The sequence below is a fragment of the Jaculus jaculus genome, chromosome 9 (genome assembly GCF_020740685.1).
Source record: "Jaculus jaculus isolate mJacJac1 chromosome 9, mJacJac1.mat.Y.cur, whole genome shotgun sequence".
NCBI classification, from domain to species: domain Eukaryota; kingdom Metazoa; phylum Chordata; class Mammalia; order Rodentia; family Dipodidae; genus Jaculus; species Jaculus jaculus.
In genome coordinates, this window is record NC_059110.1 from 71,649,769 (window position 1) to 71,664,745 (window position 14,977).

Genomic DNA, 14,977 nt, shown 5'->3' on the forward strand with positions numbered 1-14,977 from the left:
CAGCTTCCCCACCCCACTTTTTTTGTTTGTTTGTTTTTTGTTTATCAAGGTAGGGCATTGCACTAGCCCAGGCTGATCTGGAATTCACTATGTAGTCTTAGGGTGGCTTCACACTCACAGCAATCTTTCTACCAGCCTCTCCTGAGTTCTGGGAATAAAGTCACGCACAACCGTGTCCAGTAGCATTTAAAATTTTTTTATTTTATTAATATGAGACAGAGAGAAAATATGAATATGAATGTGGGCATGCCAGGGCCTTCAGCTGCTGCAAACAAACTCCAAAAGTATGAACTGCCTTGTAGATCTGGCTTACGTGGGTCCTTGGTAATTGGCCCTGGGTCCTTAGGCTTTGCAGGCAAGTGCATTAATTGCTAAGCCATCCCTCTAGCCCCCAGTAACATTTTTTTTTAAATTTGGTTTTCAAGGTAGAGTCTCACTGTAGCCTAAGCTGACCTGGAATTCACTATGTATATGTAGTCTCAGGCTGGCTTTGAACTCATGGCCATCCTCCTACCTGTGCCTCCTGAGTACTGGGATTAAAGGTGTGTGCCACCATGCCTGGCCTTTTTTTTTTTTTTCCCAGTAGCATTTTTATGCACAATAAATAGAATAATTTATTCAAAGTAAATATCTGGTTATTTAAATATGTGGGTGGGAAATTTTAAGACAGCTACTAAAAACATGTTTTTGAATTTATTTTTTGTGTATGTTCAGATACATGTGCCACTTTGCATCTGGCTTTATATGTATCCTTTAGATTTGAACCAGGCTGGCAGACATTGCTAGTAGGTGCCACCAAGCCATCTCCCCAGTTCCTAAAAAATTCTTTAAAATTTAAAATTCTTTTTTATTATTATTTTTTATCAACAACTTCCATGATTGTAAACAATATCCCATGGTAATGCCCTCCCTTCCCCCACATTCCCCTTTGAAATTCCATTCTCCATCACATCACCTCCCCATCTCAATCAGTCTGTCTTTTATTTTGATGTCATGACTTTTCCTCCTATTATGATGGTCTTGTGTAGGTGGTGTCAGGCACTGTGAAATCATAGATATTCAGGCCATTTTGTGGCTGGAGGAGCACGTTGTAAGGAGTCCTATCCTTCCTTTGCCTCTTACATTCTTTCTACCACCTCTTCCGCATTAGACCCTGAGCCTTGGAAGGTGTGATCGAGATATTGCAGTGCTGAGCATTCCTGTCACTTCTTCCTAGCACCATGATGCCTACTGAGTCATCCCAAGGTCACTACCATCTGAAAAGAGAAGGTTCTCAATCAAAAGTGAGAGTAGCATTAATATATGGGTATGAACATTAAGAGAAGTGCTTACTGGGCAGTTTGATGAGCATAGTATATACGTTTAGCCAGACAGCCACAGACGTTATACCCCTAGGGCTCATGACTACCCCTGTTTTAGGTTGTCAACATCAGGGATATAATGCCTTCCATGGAGCAGGCCTCCAATCCAGTTAGAGGGCAGTTGGTTTCCATCATGACAGATGTACCGCTATTGCAGCCATTGGCTTGTTTGGCCTGCCTGGCCAATTATGAGGCTTGCAGTGTCTACTGTTGAGTATCTTCACTGGCGATTTCTCTTTCTCCCATTGAACTGCATGCAGAATGGCTTCTTCCAGCTTTCTGGCAGTTGGTCTACGTGGAAGAGGTCAGCCAAACTTTAGCTAGGCTCAGGACATTCCACTAGGCCTCACGTCTGGGCCTCTCAAGGCCCAACATCTCCCCCTTTTGTTTTTGTAAGAGCATTAGTCGCCATGGCCCCTGTCTTAGGTTGTCCCCCTCTGGGGATCTTACCCATCACTGGGTACCATGTGTTTAGCTCGCTGAGAACCCACTCCATGGCCTGTCTTAGGTTGTCTCAGTCAGTCTGAGAACTTATCCATCATCGGTCACATGGAGGGCAGAGGAAGTGGCAGTGGGTCATTTGAGGAACTTAATTCCTGAGTTGCCAGCCTGTGGTAATGTATCTTAACCTCATGGAGTTTTATTGACTCTAGCTGCTGGTGAATGAATTATGTAATTTTGTTAATTACACAAGGCCCAACAGTGAAGATAAGGGAAAGGAGAAGAGGAGGTCCAAGTAGAAGGAGGAGGTAGGTTAAAAAGTCATGCAGGCCCGTCCACAGTGGGTTGTCCTGGAGGTCACACCGTCTCTTCTTCAGGTCCTCTTGAAGTCTTTTAATCTTGTCTTGAATGATTCCCGATCTATTGGTGTAGAAACAGCATTTTTCCTGTAAAAACAAGCATATGCCTCCCCTTTTGGCTATTAATAGGTCTAGTCCCCTCTTGTTTTGTAGGACTACCTCAACCCGGGAATCTAGCTGTTGTTGGAGATCAAGGATAGTACTGGACATGGCTTTTAGGTCACTGATTAGCTGGAGAGAAAGCTTTTTGTAGAGATGGGCTGCTATGCCCATCCTGGCTGTCCCAGTGGCCATGCCTATGGTTACTCCCAGCCCGACAAGTAAAGGTATCATTTGTATAGCTCTCTTAGGTCTCCCTCCGATATAATCAAAAGAGGGCCTCATTTCTAGGAATGATATCTACATCTGGGATTAAGGTGGCTGGGGCACAAGGCCCATCCAATTGGTGGGCAGAAAGTCATAAGCCATCCCGCCTCCACAAATATAAACCATTCCAGAAGGTGGGCAGCATTGAGCACTGGGCTCAGTTGTGTTAAAAGTACAGAAGGAAGGGTGAATGTATCCCACATCTATACTGGAATTATTAGGGGAAGGTGGGGCCCAAATGCAAGTTCCAGAAGGAGACATTGAGAAAAGCTGGACAGGGATGGGGAAGATGGCTGAGCAATTTTTTAGGGTTGTATCGGCAACTGTAGTTGTATCATTGGTGAGTACTGCAAGCAGCTGGGGAGACCAAGATTGGAGACAAAGCCAGCAATCCTCCACAAGGGAGGGAATTGTTTGGTTTAGTAGGGTGAAGACCATTTTAGGAACAGTCCTCAGGGGTGGGACACTCCCTGGAGAAGTGATTGTCAGTGCCCCCTTTTTGGGACAAATATTTTAGGTCTCTCGCTGGTACCCAAATGTGTCTTTTTTTCATCTTGAGGGAAGACACATCCAAACTTCTCCCTGCTGTGAGGAGCAGGTCTGGTCTCTCCAGGCCCCCATCAATGGGTCCCTCCATCTTACCCAGATAGAACTGTAGGTAACAGATGAGGACCAATGTTTTTGAAAAGGGGATAATTATTTATCTTCTTTAGAAAAATTTAAAATATTTAGGGTAAATAATGCCTTTTTTAGTTGGTCCTGTGGGGGTAAGGATTCCCCCTTTTGTTTTTGTAATTGAGACTTGAGAGTCTGATTATATCTTTCAACGATAGCCTGGCCCCAGGGGTTGTATGACATGCCTGTGGAATGTGGGATTTTCCAGGTCTGGAGAAAATCTACAAAGGCACGGGAGAAAGTATCAACTGATAAGAAAATATATTTAAGTTTTCCAAAGAGGGAATAATGAGTAACATCTATTTTCCAAAGATGGTTTGGGCGAAGGCCCTGAGGGTTACTCCCAGAAGTTTGGAGGGGGGGAACCTGGAGGAAGGGTTGGCAAGACTTGCCTGTCCTAATAATATTTTTAAGATCTTTATTCGGTATTTGGGGGAATCTTTGTTTAAGGCCTGTCCAGTTGGTGTGGGTTAGTGAATGAAATTGGATAGCCTTTGAGACAGTGTGACAGTGAGCCGCAGAGGCCAGTTGATCGGCCAAGCTGTTTCCTTCGGACAGGAAACCTGGTAAGTTTTGATGGCCTCGAAGGTGTTGTATGAAGGTAGGATGGACTCTCTGTTTGAGTAGGGTGCAAGCGTGGATCATTAAGGGGGATATAGGGTTGGAATCAAGTCTTATGTGAGCTTTAGTAAGATTGGGCAGTAGGTTTACCACATAGAGGCTGTCAGAAAATAAGTTGAACGGCTCTTGAATTGCATGGAGGGCTAGAACAAGTACAAAAAGCTCTTTGTACTGTGCTGATCCCTCTACTTCCTGAGAGATAGACTTGATGGGCCCAGGTTTGACCCCCAATTTAAAGGGGGGATACACAACCAGGGAAGCCCGCAGGCATCCCCCATCTGTAAAGGCAATGAGGAAGTCAGGGTTGGGTTGAGGTAGGAAAAGCCTGAGGGGTCTCCACTCCAACCTGGAAAAAGAGCTCATCCATTTATGAGGGCCATAATGGCAGTCTATGGTACCCAGGAACCCGTCAAGTACCATAGCGACCTTACATTATTTCTTTGGAGCCAAGTGAAATCAGTTATCTTATACAGGGTAATAATGGAGTAAGGCTCAATACCAAAGAGTCTAATGGCAGTTTCCCTTCCTGTAATCATACAGTCAGCGACTTGGTTACTTAAAGAATAGGCCCCAGGGGCCCTACAAATCGAGAGGTGAATCCACTGAGTAGGCTCACCCTTTTGAGCCAACAGGGTAGTGATCAGGGTCTCCCCAGGGAAAAGGTAGAGGAAAAGAGAGAGATCAGGGTTGAATCGTTTGAGATTAGTGTTATCTATGGCCTCCTGGACTCTATGGAGGACTTGTCTCTGCCCAGGTGCTAGGGTTACTTGGGACAAAAGATCAAGGCCCCTTAGTAGGTCGAACAAGGGGGATAATTCCTCAGTGGTTATAGGTATCTAGGGCCTCATCCAGTTAATTTCTCCCAAGTGCTTCTGGAGTTGAGGAAGGTATAAGAATCCTGAATATAAAGTTGTGGTTTAACAGGTGAAACTGTATTTAGGGTAAGGATTGAGTCCAAGATCTTAAAGGGAGGCACAGTTTGAACTTTCTCAGTAGCTACTTTAAAGCTGTGAGTATTAGACATTGGTGGGTAAGGTCCTAGAGTGTGGAGGAATCTAGGCACCCAAGAATAATATCATCCATGTAAGTATAACACAGAGTATGGGAGAGATTGATAAGAGAAGAGAAAATGGATGACAGGTAATATTGACAAATGGGTGGGCTATTAGCCATGCCCTGAGGTAAGACAGTCCACTCAAATCTCTTATCTGGGCCACAAAAATTAACAGTGGGTACAGAGAATGCAAATTTTTCCATGTCTCCTGGATGGAGAGGGATAGAGAAGAAGCAATCTTTAATGTCAATGATAGTAATATGATATATATTGGGAATAGCTGGGATCCATGGGAGTCCCCTCTGGGGGGTTCTGAAGGGGATCATGCGTTCATTGAGCTTTCTTAAATCATGTAAAAATCTCCAGGACCCATTAGGCTTATTTATGACAAAGATAGGAGAGTTCCAGGGACTAGTGGAGGGACGGATATGTCCAGCCTCCAACTGTTGATCAATAAGTATGTGGAGCTGGTGTAACTTAGAAGAAGGGAGAGGCCAATGCTCAACCCGTATAGGATCCCCTGGTCTCCACTGGATTTTAAATGGGGGGGAGGGGCTGGGCAGTGGCCCTTAGAATTGGGGGTGTTCATTGGAGTACTTTTGTCTGAGTTGCTCAAAGTAAGGCTCATGTCTATAATTGGGATGCCGTTCCCTCCCTTCCTCAAACTGTTGTTGATATTCTTCTTCATCTAACAAATCATTATAAAAGGCCTTATGGTCAGTAGTGATGAAGGCCTTGGCATCTCCAAGGATGTCTTGCCCCAGTAAGTTAGCAGCGATCCCAGTCAGCACAAGAGGGCGGACTTCTCCCAACTCCACCTAGGTCAGTCCAAGGGAGCCATGTGGCAGTCTCCCAGGAGGTGGATTGCCCGCCAACTCCCAGTAGGGGAGGGCCGGGTACAAGCTGCCAGGTGGGGTCCACTTCCTCCTTTCTCAGGACCTTTTGTTCCACTCCAGTGTCGATGAGAAGTTTGAATCTTTTATTGCCAATATTCAAAATAATTTTCGGTCTAAGGAGGGGACCAGAGGGACGGTCCAATGGGCTTTGATGGTCTCTTTCCCCTTATTTAATGGGACTGGGGGGAGCTCCGGGAGTTGTTTAAAGGCTTTCCCTGTATGTCAAACTTTGACTGACATTCCCTAGCCCAGTGAAACCCCTTCTTGCATTTAGGGCAGTGGGTGTGAGGGGCGTTGGTCGTTCCCCCAGGGGGTGGGAGAGGCTTTGTCTTGAAACATGTTGATTTTTTAGGATTTAATTGTAATGCACAGATCCTAGTGGCCAAATCTGTTTATTTTCCTGAAGGGTGGCAGCCATGGCCCTAGCCTGATGGGAGATAGTGCCAATGTCCTTGGCGGCTACAATCCATCTACTCAAGGAGTTGTCCTTGAGTCCCGCACAGGCGAGGCGGTGATTGGCTGTCATCCCTTCCCAGACCAACATTTTAGTAAACTGATCCTGTAATGCCCCTGGGGGAGATTTTCTTTGGAGAACTTTTTCCACCCTATCTATAAATGTAGCCAAGTCCTCAGATGGTTTTTGAGTAATACCCATAAGGGGGGTTTCAGAGGGTCCCTCATGAAGCCTTTTCCATGCCACCAAGTCCAGTGTCCAGACCTGGTCCTTATATGGGTCAGGTATAGCTGCCTGTTGAGTGCCTGTAGCGTATTGATCAGAGGTACCAGAGAGCATCTCAAAAGTTATCCGCACAGGGGGCTGTTGACTTTGGTTTCGCTCTGCCTGTGTATGGCACTCATCTTTAAAAAAGGCACACCACTTAATGTAAAGGGGACTCGACAAGATAGTCCTAACTAGATTTTTCCAATCTTGGGTTGTACAAGGTTGATGGGTAAGTCCCTGTAACAGGGTCTTAGCCCATGGAGAGTTAGGTCTGTGGAATTGGGAGCCCCCATGTTAGGTGCATATATGTTTAGGATGGTAACATCCTCCTGTTGGAGTGTGCTTTTAATCCATATAAAGTGACCTTCCTTATCTTTCCTAACTAATGTTGGACTGAAGTCTACTTTGTCAGATATTAGGATAGCAACCCCTGCTTGTTTTCTAGGCCCATTTGCTTGAAACAGTTTTCCAACCTTTCACCCTGAGATAATGTCCTTCCTTTGTAGAAAGGTGAGTTTCTTGGAGCCAACAAATTGAAGAATCCTGCTGTTTAACCCAGTCTGCTGTCTTTTTTGGGGCATTGAGGCTATTGAAAGGTGTGTATTTATTTTTTTGCCTTTTTTTTTGTAGTTCTGGTTTTCCTTTGCTCTCTTGTATTAACTAGTATTTGAGTATAGTTTATTTTTCCCAGGTTCCTTATATGTGTGCTTTTCTTTCTTGTCAGCATGGAGGATTCTTTCAGGTATTTTCTATATGGCTGGTTTTGTCTTCAAATACTCCTTTCTCATGCTTTTGTTGTGGAATGCCCTTATTTCTCCATCTGTTTGAATGGGTAGCTTCGTAGGATAAAGTAACCTTGGTTGACAGTTGTTATCTTTCAGAACTTAGAATACATCACTCCAAGCCCTTCTGGCTTTTAAAGTTTGTGTTGAGTAATGTGCTGTGATCCTGAAGGGCTTGCCTGTGTAGGTAATTTGATTTTTCTAAGTGTTTTCATTATGTTTTCTTTGGTTGGTATGTATGGTAGTTTAATTATAATATGGTGAGGAGAGGTTCTTTCCAGGCTTTTTATGGTTGGTGTTCTAAAGGATTCCTGAATCTGCATTGGCACCTCTTTCCCAATTTGGGGGAAGTTTTCTTCTATGATTTTGTTGAAAATGCCTACTATGCCTTTGGTGTGAAATTCTTCTCCTCCTACTATACCCTGCATTCTTATGTTTGATCTTTTCATAGTGTCCTGATTATCTTGAAATTCCCATATATTCATACTTTCCTATTAGTTAGTCTTTCTCTTTGTTGGACCTGTATTAGATTTGCTACCTGGTCTTGTAGTTTAGATATTCTGTCCTCTCCTTCATCCATTCTACTGGTGAGATTTTCTAGAGTTTTTTATTTCATTGACTGTGTTCTTCATTGCTAGTAATTCTGACTGGTTTTTCTATTTCTATTTCCTTATTTACGTCTTGTATTGGCCTCTTTATTTCATTAAATTGCTTTCCTGCATCATCTTTGATTCCTTTCATTTCCTCTTTCATTCCTTTGATTTCCTCTTTGACTTCTTTGAGCATATTTACAATCATATTTTGAAACCTTTCTCAAGCATTTCTTCTAACTCATTCTCATTTAGAGGTCATTTCTGATGCATTAATACTTTTTGGTGGATTTATATTGTCTTGATTTTTGTTGTTTCTTGTGTTTTAATGTACATATTTTTACATCTTGTATTAAGTTAATGCTTATGTTTCCTAGTTAGCTTCATGCAGTATTATTAGATGTATCAATCACTCTGATGTTATCTATCTTCAGGGTAGGAGCTTAGGGTGCTAGGTGTGGCTCTTAAGACTCAGAGTATCTACAAAAGTGACCCTTGATGTTGGGTTTGCCTGCTATGAGAGCATTCAAGTAGGCTGATTGGAACAAAGTACAGATTCTAATATTTAACTAAACATATGCACATTCATTGATTATTTATGCAAGAGTAGGTATTATGACAACCAGATACTTTTAACAAAGTCACAGTCCCTTAGGGTATGTGTTTCCCCACACCCTTAATTCTGTCACCTAGAAGGTTGAAATTTCTGGTTTGTAGAGGGTTCCAAGTCAGCTTGTGACCATGTGAGACTCTTCCCTAATGAACAACAGAAGAGGAAACAAAGTCAGTATAAATCAGGAAGGAAGAAATAACAAGCCCAAAATGTAGTTTATTTAAGAATGACATATCTGACCACCCATCAGATTTAACATATAATTTATCATGAAATGGAAGGTGCAATTAGCACTTCCGATTCAAGCTAGGTTTATTTGATGGTTACTGACCTGGTGTAAGCCCAGTTACCCTTTGGGATGATTTTGGTCTTAATTATGCTGTGCTGCTGCTTGGGTCCCTCTTTGGTGAACTGTAAGTTCAAGTAGGCTGGCTGGGTTGTTGGATCGCTGCTCTGGTTGCTTGTGCTGGGTGCTGTTATCTCCCATCCCCAGGTCGCAGATGCTTGCTGGTGCTTGCACTGGCAGTGGGGGAGGGGAAGCTGTTGATGGTGGCTCTAGTTCTCCCGCTGGTCCACGTTATCCTCTACCTTGTGATATGCTTCTCTGTTGGTCACTGAGGTCCTTCCTTCACGTTTCTTGATTTTATGAGGTGCTCTGGTGTGAGTGGAAAATCCCTTCACCTTTTCTTGTGGCTCAAGCTGAGCCTTGCAGCTCTGGCCCCGCGGATGTCTGAGGCCAGTACGGGCTACATATTGAGTTCTAGGTCAGCTTGGGTTTAGCTCGCCTCAAAAAAAAAAAAAAAAAAAAAAAAAAAGAGTATGGTGGTACATGCCTTTAATTTTAGCACTTTGAAGGCAGAGGTAGGATTACTAGAACTACAAAATGAATTCTAGGTCAGCCTGGGCTAGAGTGAGACCCTACCTCGAAAAGCAAAAATCCCGTATTAGGGACTTTTTTCTTTTTCCAGTTTTGAGCCCTACATGTTATCTCTAGTTCATTTTGAGTTGACTTTTTAAAGATTTATTTTTACTTTTTCTTTATTTATTAGAGAATGGAGGGATGGGTGCCATAGGTACATTAGCCACTGCAAATGAACTCCAGATGCATGCGCTACCATGTGCATTTGGCTTATGTGGGACCTGGATAATCAAACTTGGGTCCTTAGGCTTCACAGCCATGCTCCTTAATTGCTAAGCCATCATCTCTCCAGCCTTGAGTTAACTTTTTATATGGTATAAAATAAAGGCGTCATTTTATTTTTTGCATATAAATATCCATTTTTCATGGCACACTTTATTGGCGAGACTGCCCTTGGCCCAATTTCTATTCTTGGAACCTTTGTTGAAAATCAGCTAAGCATAAACACCCAGTCTCCTTTCTGAGCTCTGTATTATATTCTGTAAATTGATGGATTTTTGCTCCATACTGTTTTGGTTACTATAGCTTTGTAATATGACTTCAAGTCAAGTGGTGTGATGTCTCTGTGTTTGTTCTTTGTAACTGAAGATTGTTATCCTTAGTCAGTTGCTAGAAACACAGTGTCACAGACTATGTGAGTTATAAAGAAAAGAGGGTTATTTTGTTTCTGTGTGATCCAAGGTTGATGTGCCTGGCGTTCTCTGGCATTGACCTTCTGGCAGGAAGAATTCTGAGGAGTGTAGGACACTACATGGCAAGTGTGTGGAAGCATATGAGAGAGCTAGTCAAACTTTTTATAGGACACTCACTCGTGAGTCCCTAAATCACGTGAGTGGATTAGAAAACCCTAATTAATATCTATTATACTCATTTTGCACTATCACTGCAAGATTTAAAAAACAATTCCTAATAGAGTTTTGTTTTGTTTTTGAGGTAAGTTCTCATTATAGCCCAGGTTGATCTGGAGTTTACTAAGAAGTCTCAGAGTGGCCAATCTTCCCACTTCTGCCTCCCAAGTGCTAGAATTAAAGTCATGTGCCACCTATGCCTGCCTTAATAGAGTTTTTAGTTCGTATTAAAATAATGAGTCTCAGCTGTTGCAGATGCTTACAAAAATCTGAAATCCTGTGTTCAAGTCTTTAGTATCCATGTTAAGCCACACACAAGGTGGCATATATGTCTGGACTTGGTTTTCAGTGGCAGGAGTCCCTAGCATGCCCACACTTACTCTCTGTCTTTCTTTGTCTCAAATAAATTAAAAATATTAAAAATAATGAGCATAGCTGGGCATGGTGACTCATGCCTTTAATCCTAGCACTTTGGGAGGCAGAGGTAGGGGGATCGTCGTGAGTTCAAGGCCACCCTGAGATTCCATGGTAAATTCCAGGTCAGCCTGGGTTAGAGTGAGAATCTACCTTGGAAAAAATAATGTGCCTAATTAAGACATTTTCATATATACATGTCATTATACTTGCTCATATTCTCTCTTCCCATTAACCTTTCCTTCCCTCCCCTCTCCTTTTTTTTCTTTCTTTCAAAGTAAGGTTTCTTTCTAGCCCAGTCTGACCTGGAATTAGTCTCATGCTGGCCTTGAACTCACAGTGCTCCTCCTAATTCAGCCTTCCCAGTGCTGCAGTTAAAGTTGTGTGCCACCATACCTGACTTCTCTCTCTCTTTTTAAAAATATTTTTATTTATTGAAGAGAGATGGGCAGACAAAAGGTAAGTTTGGGTGTGCCAGGGCCTTTAGTTACTGCAAATGAACTCCGGACACATGTGCCACTTTGTGCATCTGGCTTTGACATGGGTATTGGAGAATCGAACCTGGACTGTCAGGCTTTGCAGGCAAGTGCTTTTTATCTGCTGCCATCTTTCCAGGCCTTTTTTTTCTTTCCCCTCCAAGGTAGAGTCTTGCTCTAACCCAAGCTGACCTGGACTCCACTGTGTAGTCACTGGGTGGCCTCCAACTCACTCACAGCCACCCTCCCACCTGGGCCTCCCAAGGGTTGGGATTTAAGAAGTGCACTACTATGCCCATCTTTTTTTTTTTTTTTTTTTTTAAGATAGTTTTACTCTAGCCTGGGCCCCCTGCTGGCCTGGAACTCATGGTGATCCTCTACGTCAGCCTCCTAAATGCTGGGATTATATGTATGATGCATCATTGGCTGTTGTCTTTGTTTTTGAGGCAAGGTCTCACTCTAATCCAGACTGATCTGGAATTCACTCTGAAGCCCAGGCTGGCCTTGAACACCTATGATCCTCCTTCATCAACAATTCCAAAAATGTATGTATATTTTAGATAGGCCTAGCCCTCTCCTGTGAAACAGGGAGGTAGCAAAGCAGTATGATACTGATTGTGGAGCAGAGTGGCTGGGGCAAACTTGTCATGTACTGTGTAAAGCAGGCAAGCTATATGATTTCTCTGCCTCAGTCTCCTCATTTTTAAAATGAGGATGACAGCAGAACCTGTCTCATAGAGTACTGTGGATTGTTAGATGGGTTAAAATAAGAGGTGTGTCTGCAAAGGGAAAAACATTATCTGTATCATAATTACTCTTGTCTTATTTTTTTATTTTTATTTGGGTTTTCCAAGGTTGGGTCTCACTCTAGCTCAGGCTGACCTAGAATTCGCTATGTAGTCTCGGGCTGGCCTTGAACTCACGGTTTTCACATAGGGAAAAGTCTGGAGGCAAACAGATACGCATGTACACTTGCATACACACACACACACACACACACACACACACACACACACACACAGAAGTGAGAAACAGGCCAAGAGAGTTATACACACATGTCAAGCCCATATATGGATAAAATATTGGATTAAGATGCACCACATCATCAGATTCAAGTGTGTAAGGAGAGATCTGTTTGGTTGGTAGACTCAAGAGGCTGACTCAGGAAGAAGAAGGAAGATGCTGCTTGCAGCCATGTTGGGTTAGACTGGGTCAGCCATGGGTTCTGCTCCTACCAGGGAATCTCCCTGGGCCTCTTGTCCCTGGCTGACTACCTATTAAAAGCTATCTTAGGACTGGAGAGATGGCTTAGTGGTAAAGGTGCTTGCCTGCAAGGTCTAAGGACCCAGATTGGATTCCCCAGGGAAGAGGGAGAAGGGGAAGAGAAAGAAAGGAGAAAGAAGGTGCGTGTACCAGAGAGAAAGAAGGGAGGAAAAGGGAGATGCATGCACCAAAAAGACTATGGTGGGCCAGTGAGTGGGTTTTATGGGAAGAGGTAAGAAACTTCTTTGTGAGGGAGGGGTTTCCGTGATAATGCAGAAGTAAGGGCTAGGGGAAGGTGACCTTCCCTACTTTTAACCCAAAGGTATAGCAGTAGGCTGTGTCAGAGTCTCAGGGGTCACATGGCCAGGTAATAGGGAAGAGTACAAGTGTAATGGGCAGAAAGCTCTTAGATTAACAGAAATCATTTGCAGTAGACATTCAGTAACTGCAGGGAAATTGTCATTTGGATGGTAAAATTAGTCAATAGATAGCCAGGTGTGGTGGCCCACACCTTTAATCCTAGCACTTGAGAGGCAGAGGTAGGAGGATTGCCATGATTTTGAGGCCACCCTGAGACTAAAGAGTGAATTACAGGTTAGCCTGAACTAGGGTGAGACCTTACCTCAAAAAAATAACAAGTGGTCGCTTTGGCAGCACATATACTAAAATTGGAATAATACAGAGAAGATTAGCATAGCCCCTGTGCCAGGATGACATGCAAGTTTGTGATGCGTTCCATATTTTTTTTTAAAAAGGAAAAAACAACAAAAATTAATCAAAGAATGAGAAACAGGGTATATGCCTAATATCAAAGTCCTTCTATGTTTATGAATTAAAAATGAGGGCTGGAGAGATGGCTTATCAGTTAAGGCACTTACTTGTAAAGCCAAAGGACCTAGGTTCATTTCCTCAGGACCCATGTAAGCCGGATGCACAAGGTGGCGCATGTATGTGGAGTTCTTTTGCAGTGGCTGGAGGCCCTGGTGCACCTATTCTTTCTATCTACCGCTCTCTGTCCCTTTGGCAATGAAATAAGTAAATGTTTTTAAAAAATGAATTAACTGGGTGTGGTGGCTCACACCTTTAATCCCAAACACTCAGGAGGCAGAGGTAGGAGGATCATTGAGTTTGAGGCCAGCCTGGAACTACCATATAAAGTGTTAGTGCCTTATCCCTGTGTGTGAAGGGGAGATGGAGTATATTAAATTTAGAGCCATGAGCAGGAATTTGAAGTATTTGCCCCAAATGGAGGGAACTGATTTTAGGAGGAAAAGCAGTGTCAACTACCTAGGTTGTCTAGGAAGTGGAGGGTATTGTCCCTTCATTGATTGAAAAATAGACATTGTAGAGTGCCTTTCTATTCTTAGACCCTTCTGCTCAGCATTGGCACTAGAATGTTCTTTGTGGGATTGTGTTGTTATTTTGAGGCAGAATCTCTTACCCTAGCCCAGGCTGGCCTGGAATCTCCTTCCTCAGTCTCCCCAGGGATTAAAGGCATGAGCCACTAAGCCAGGCTCCCATGTTTGTTTTCCTAATGGAATCTCAGATGTGTTAATTTAGGCCCACAGGAGATAATATTGAAGCTTGTTTTGATCACTAAGATGTCATGGTTTATGAAAATCACTGGTAAAATATCCCTATCTCCTTGGAACAGAATTCCAGAAGCTGTGGAGGAGTGTCACTGTGGATTCAATGGATGAAGAGAAAATTGAAGAGTATCTGAAGCGACAGGGTATTTCTTCCATGCAGGAGTCTGGACCAAAGAAAGTGGTATGTAATCTTGCAGAAGAGCATCTGCTAGCTGCCACCCATTCTGTTCTCTGATGTGCACTGCAGGTAGTGATTTCCCCTTTAATTTTTTCTGCATGTAATCCAGTGTTTGGCCAGAGCTCAGATCACACCTGATATATTGGGGAAGTGTACTTGCCCCTTGAGTGCTGCTCTCTCCAGGCCTGGAAGTTGCTCTGCAGCTTGGTGGCAGTGAGCACTCTTGAGCTCCAGACACCCTACCTCAGCACCTCTTACCTGCACGCCCTGTTCTCAGGTTCTAAAAGGAGCCACATCTCATCTGGCTGCCTCCTTCTTGCTCTGCAAGCCTCATGGTTTGGAGCCTGGCTGTGCCTGCCATGACATTGAACTATCTATGTTGATTTTCAGGTTTCTAAGAACCAGAAGTATTTGTCTTTAAATGATAGCTGTCTAGTCTAGGAACATGGATTTGCCATAGATCTTCTCTCTCTGGCTCTCTCTTTTCTCTGTGCATTTGGAAGTTACTTGGTAAACTTTTAAGACTCCTAAAAAGATTTATTGCCCATGATCTCTTCAAGAATAAGTGCAATTGCTGGGCGTAGTGGAGCATGTCTTTAATCCTAGCATTCGGGAGACAGAGGTAGGAGGATTGCCATGAGTTCAAGGCCACCCTGAGATTACATAGTGAATTCCAGGTCAGTCTGAGCTAGAGTAAGATCCTGCCTTGAAAACAAAAACAACAACAACAACAAAAAAAAAAAAAAAAACAAGAATAAATGCAATAACAACCCTTCATGGTTTCCTAGCATTGCACTTTTTTTGTTGTTGT

General features: G+C 43.2%; 1 protein-coding gene and 1 non-coding gene across 2 annotated transcripts in view; both read left to right on the forward strand.

The window, feature by feature from the left end:
* Gtf2e2 (general transcription factor IIE subunit 2) overlaps nucleotides 1-14,977 on the forward strand; it is a 103,359-nt gene that overhangs the window by 86,555 nt on the left and 1,827 nt on the right. The window contains exon 7 of the mRNA XM_045158719.1: nucleotides 14,054-14,169. Coding sequence (XP_045014654.1) covers nucleotides 14,054-14,169 — 116 coding nt within the window. The remainder of the gene's footprint in view (nucleotides 1-14,053; nucleotides 14,170-14,977) is intronic.
* Nucleotides 13,038-13,144, forward strand: LOC123463727. The gene has a single exon (XR_006639115.1). It is a non-coding gene; the product is annotated as a U6 spliceosomal RNA (small nuclear RNA).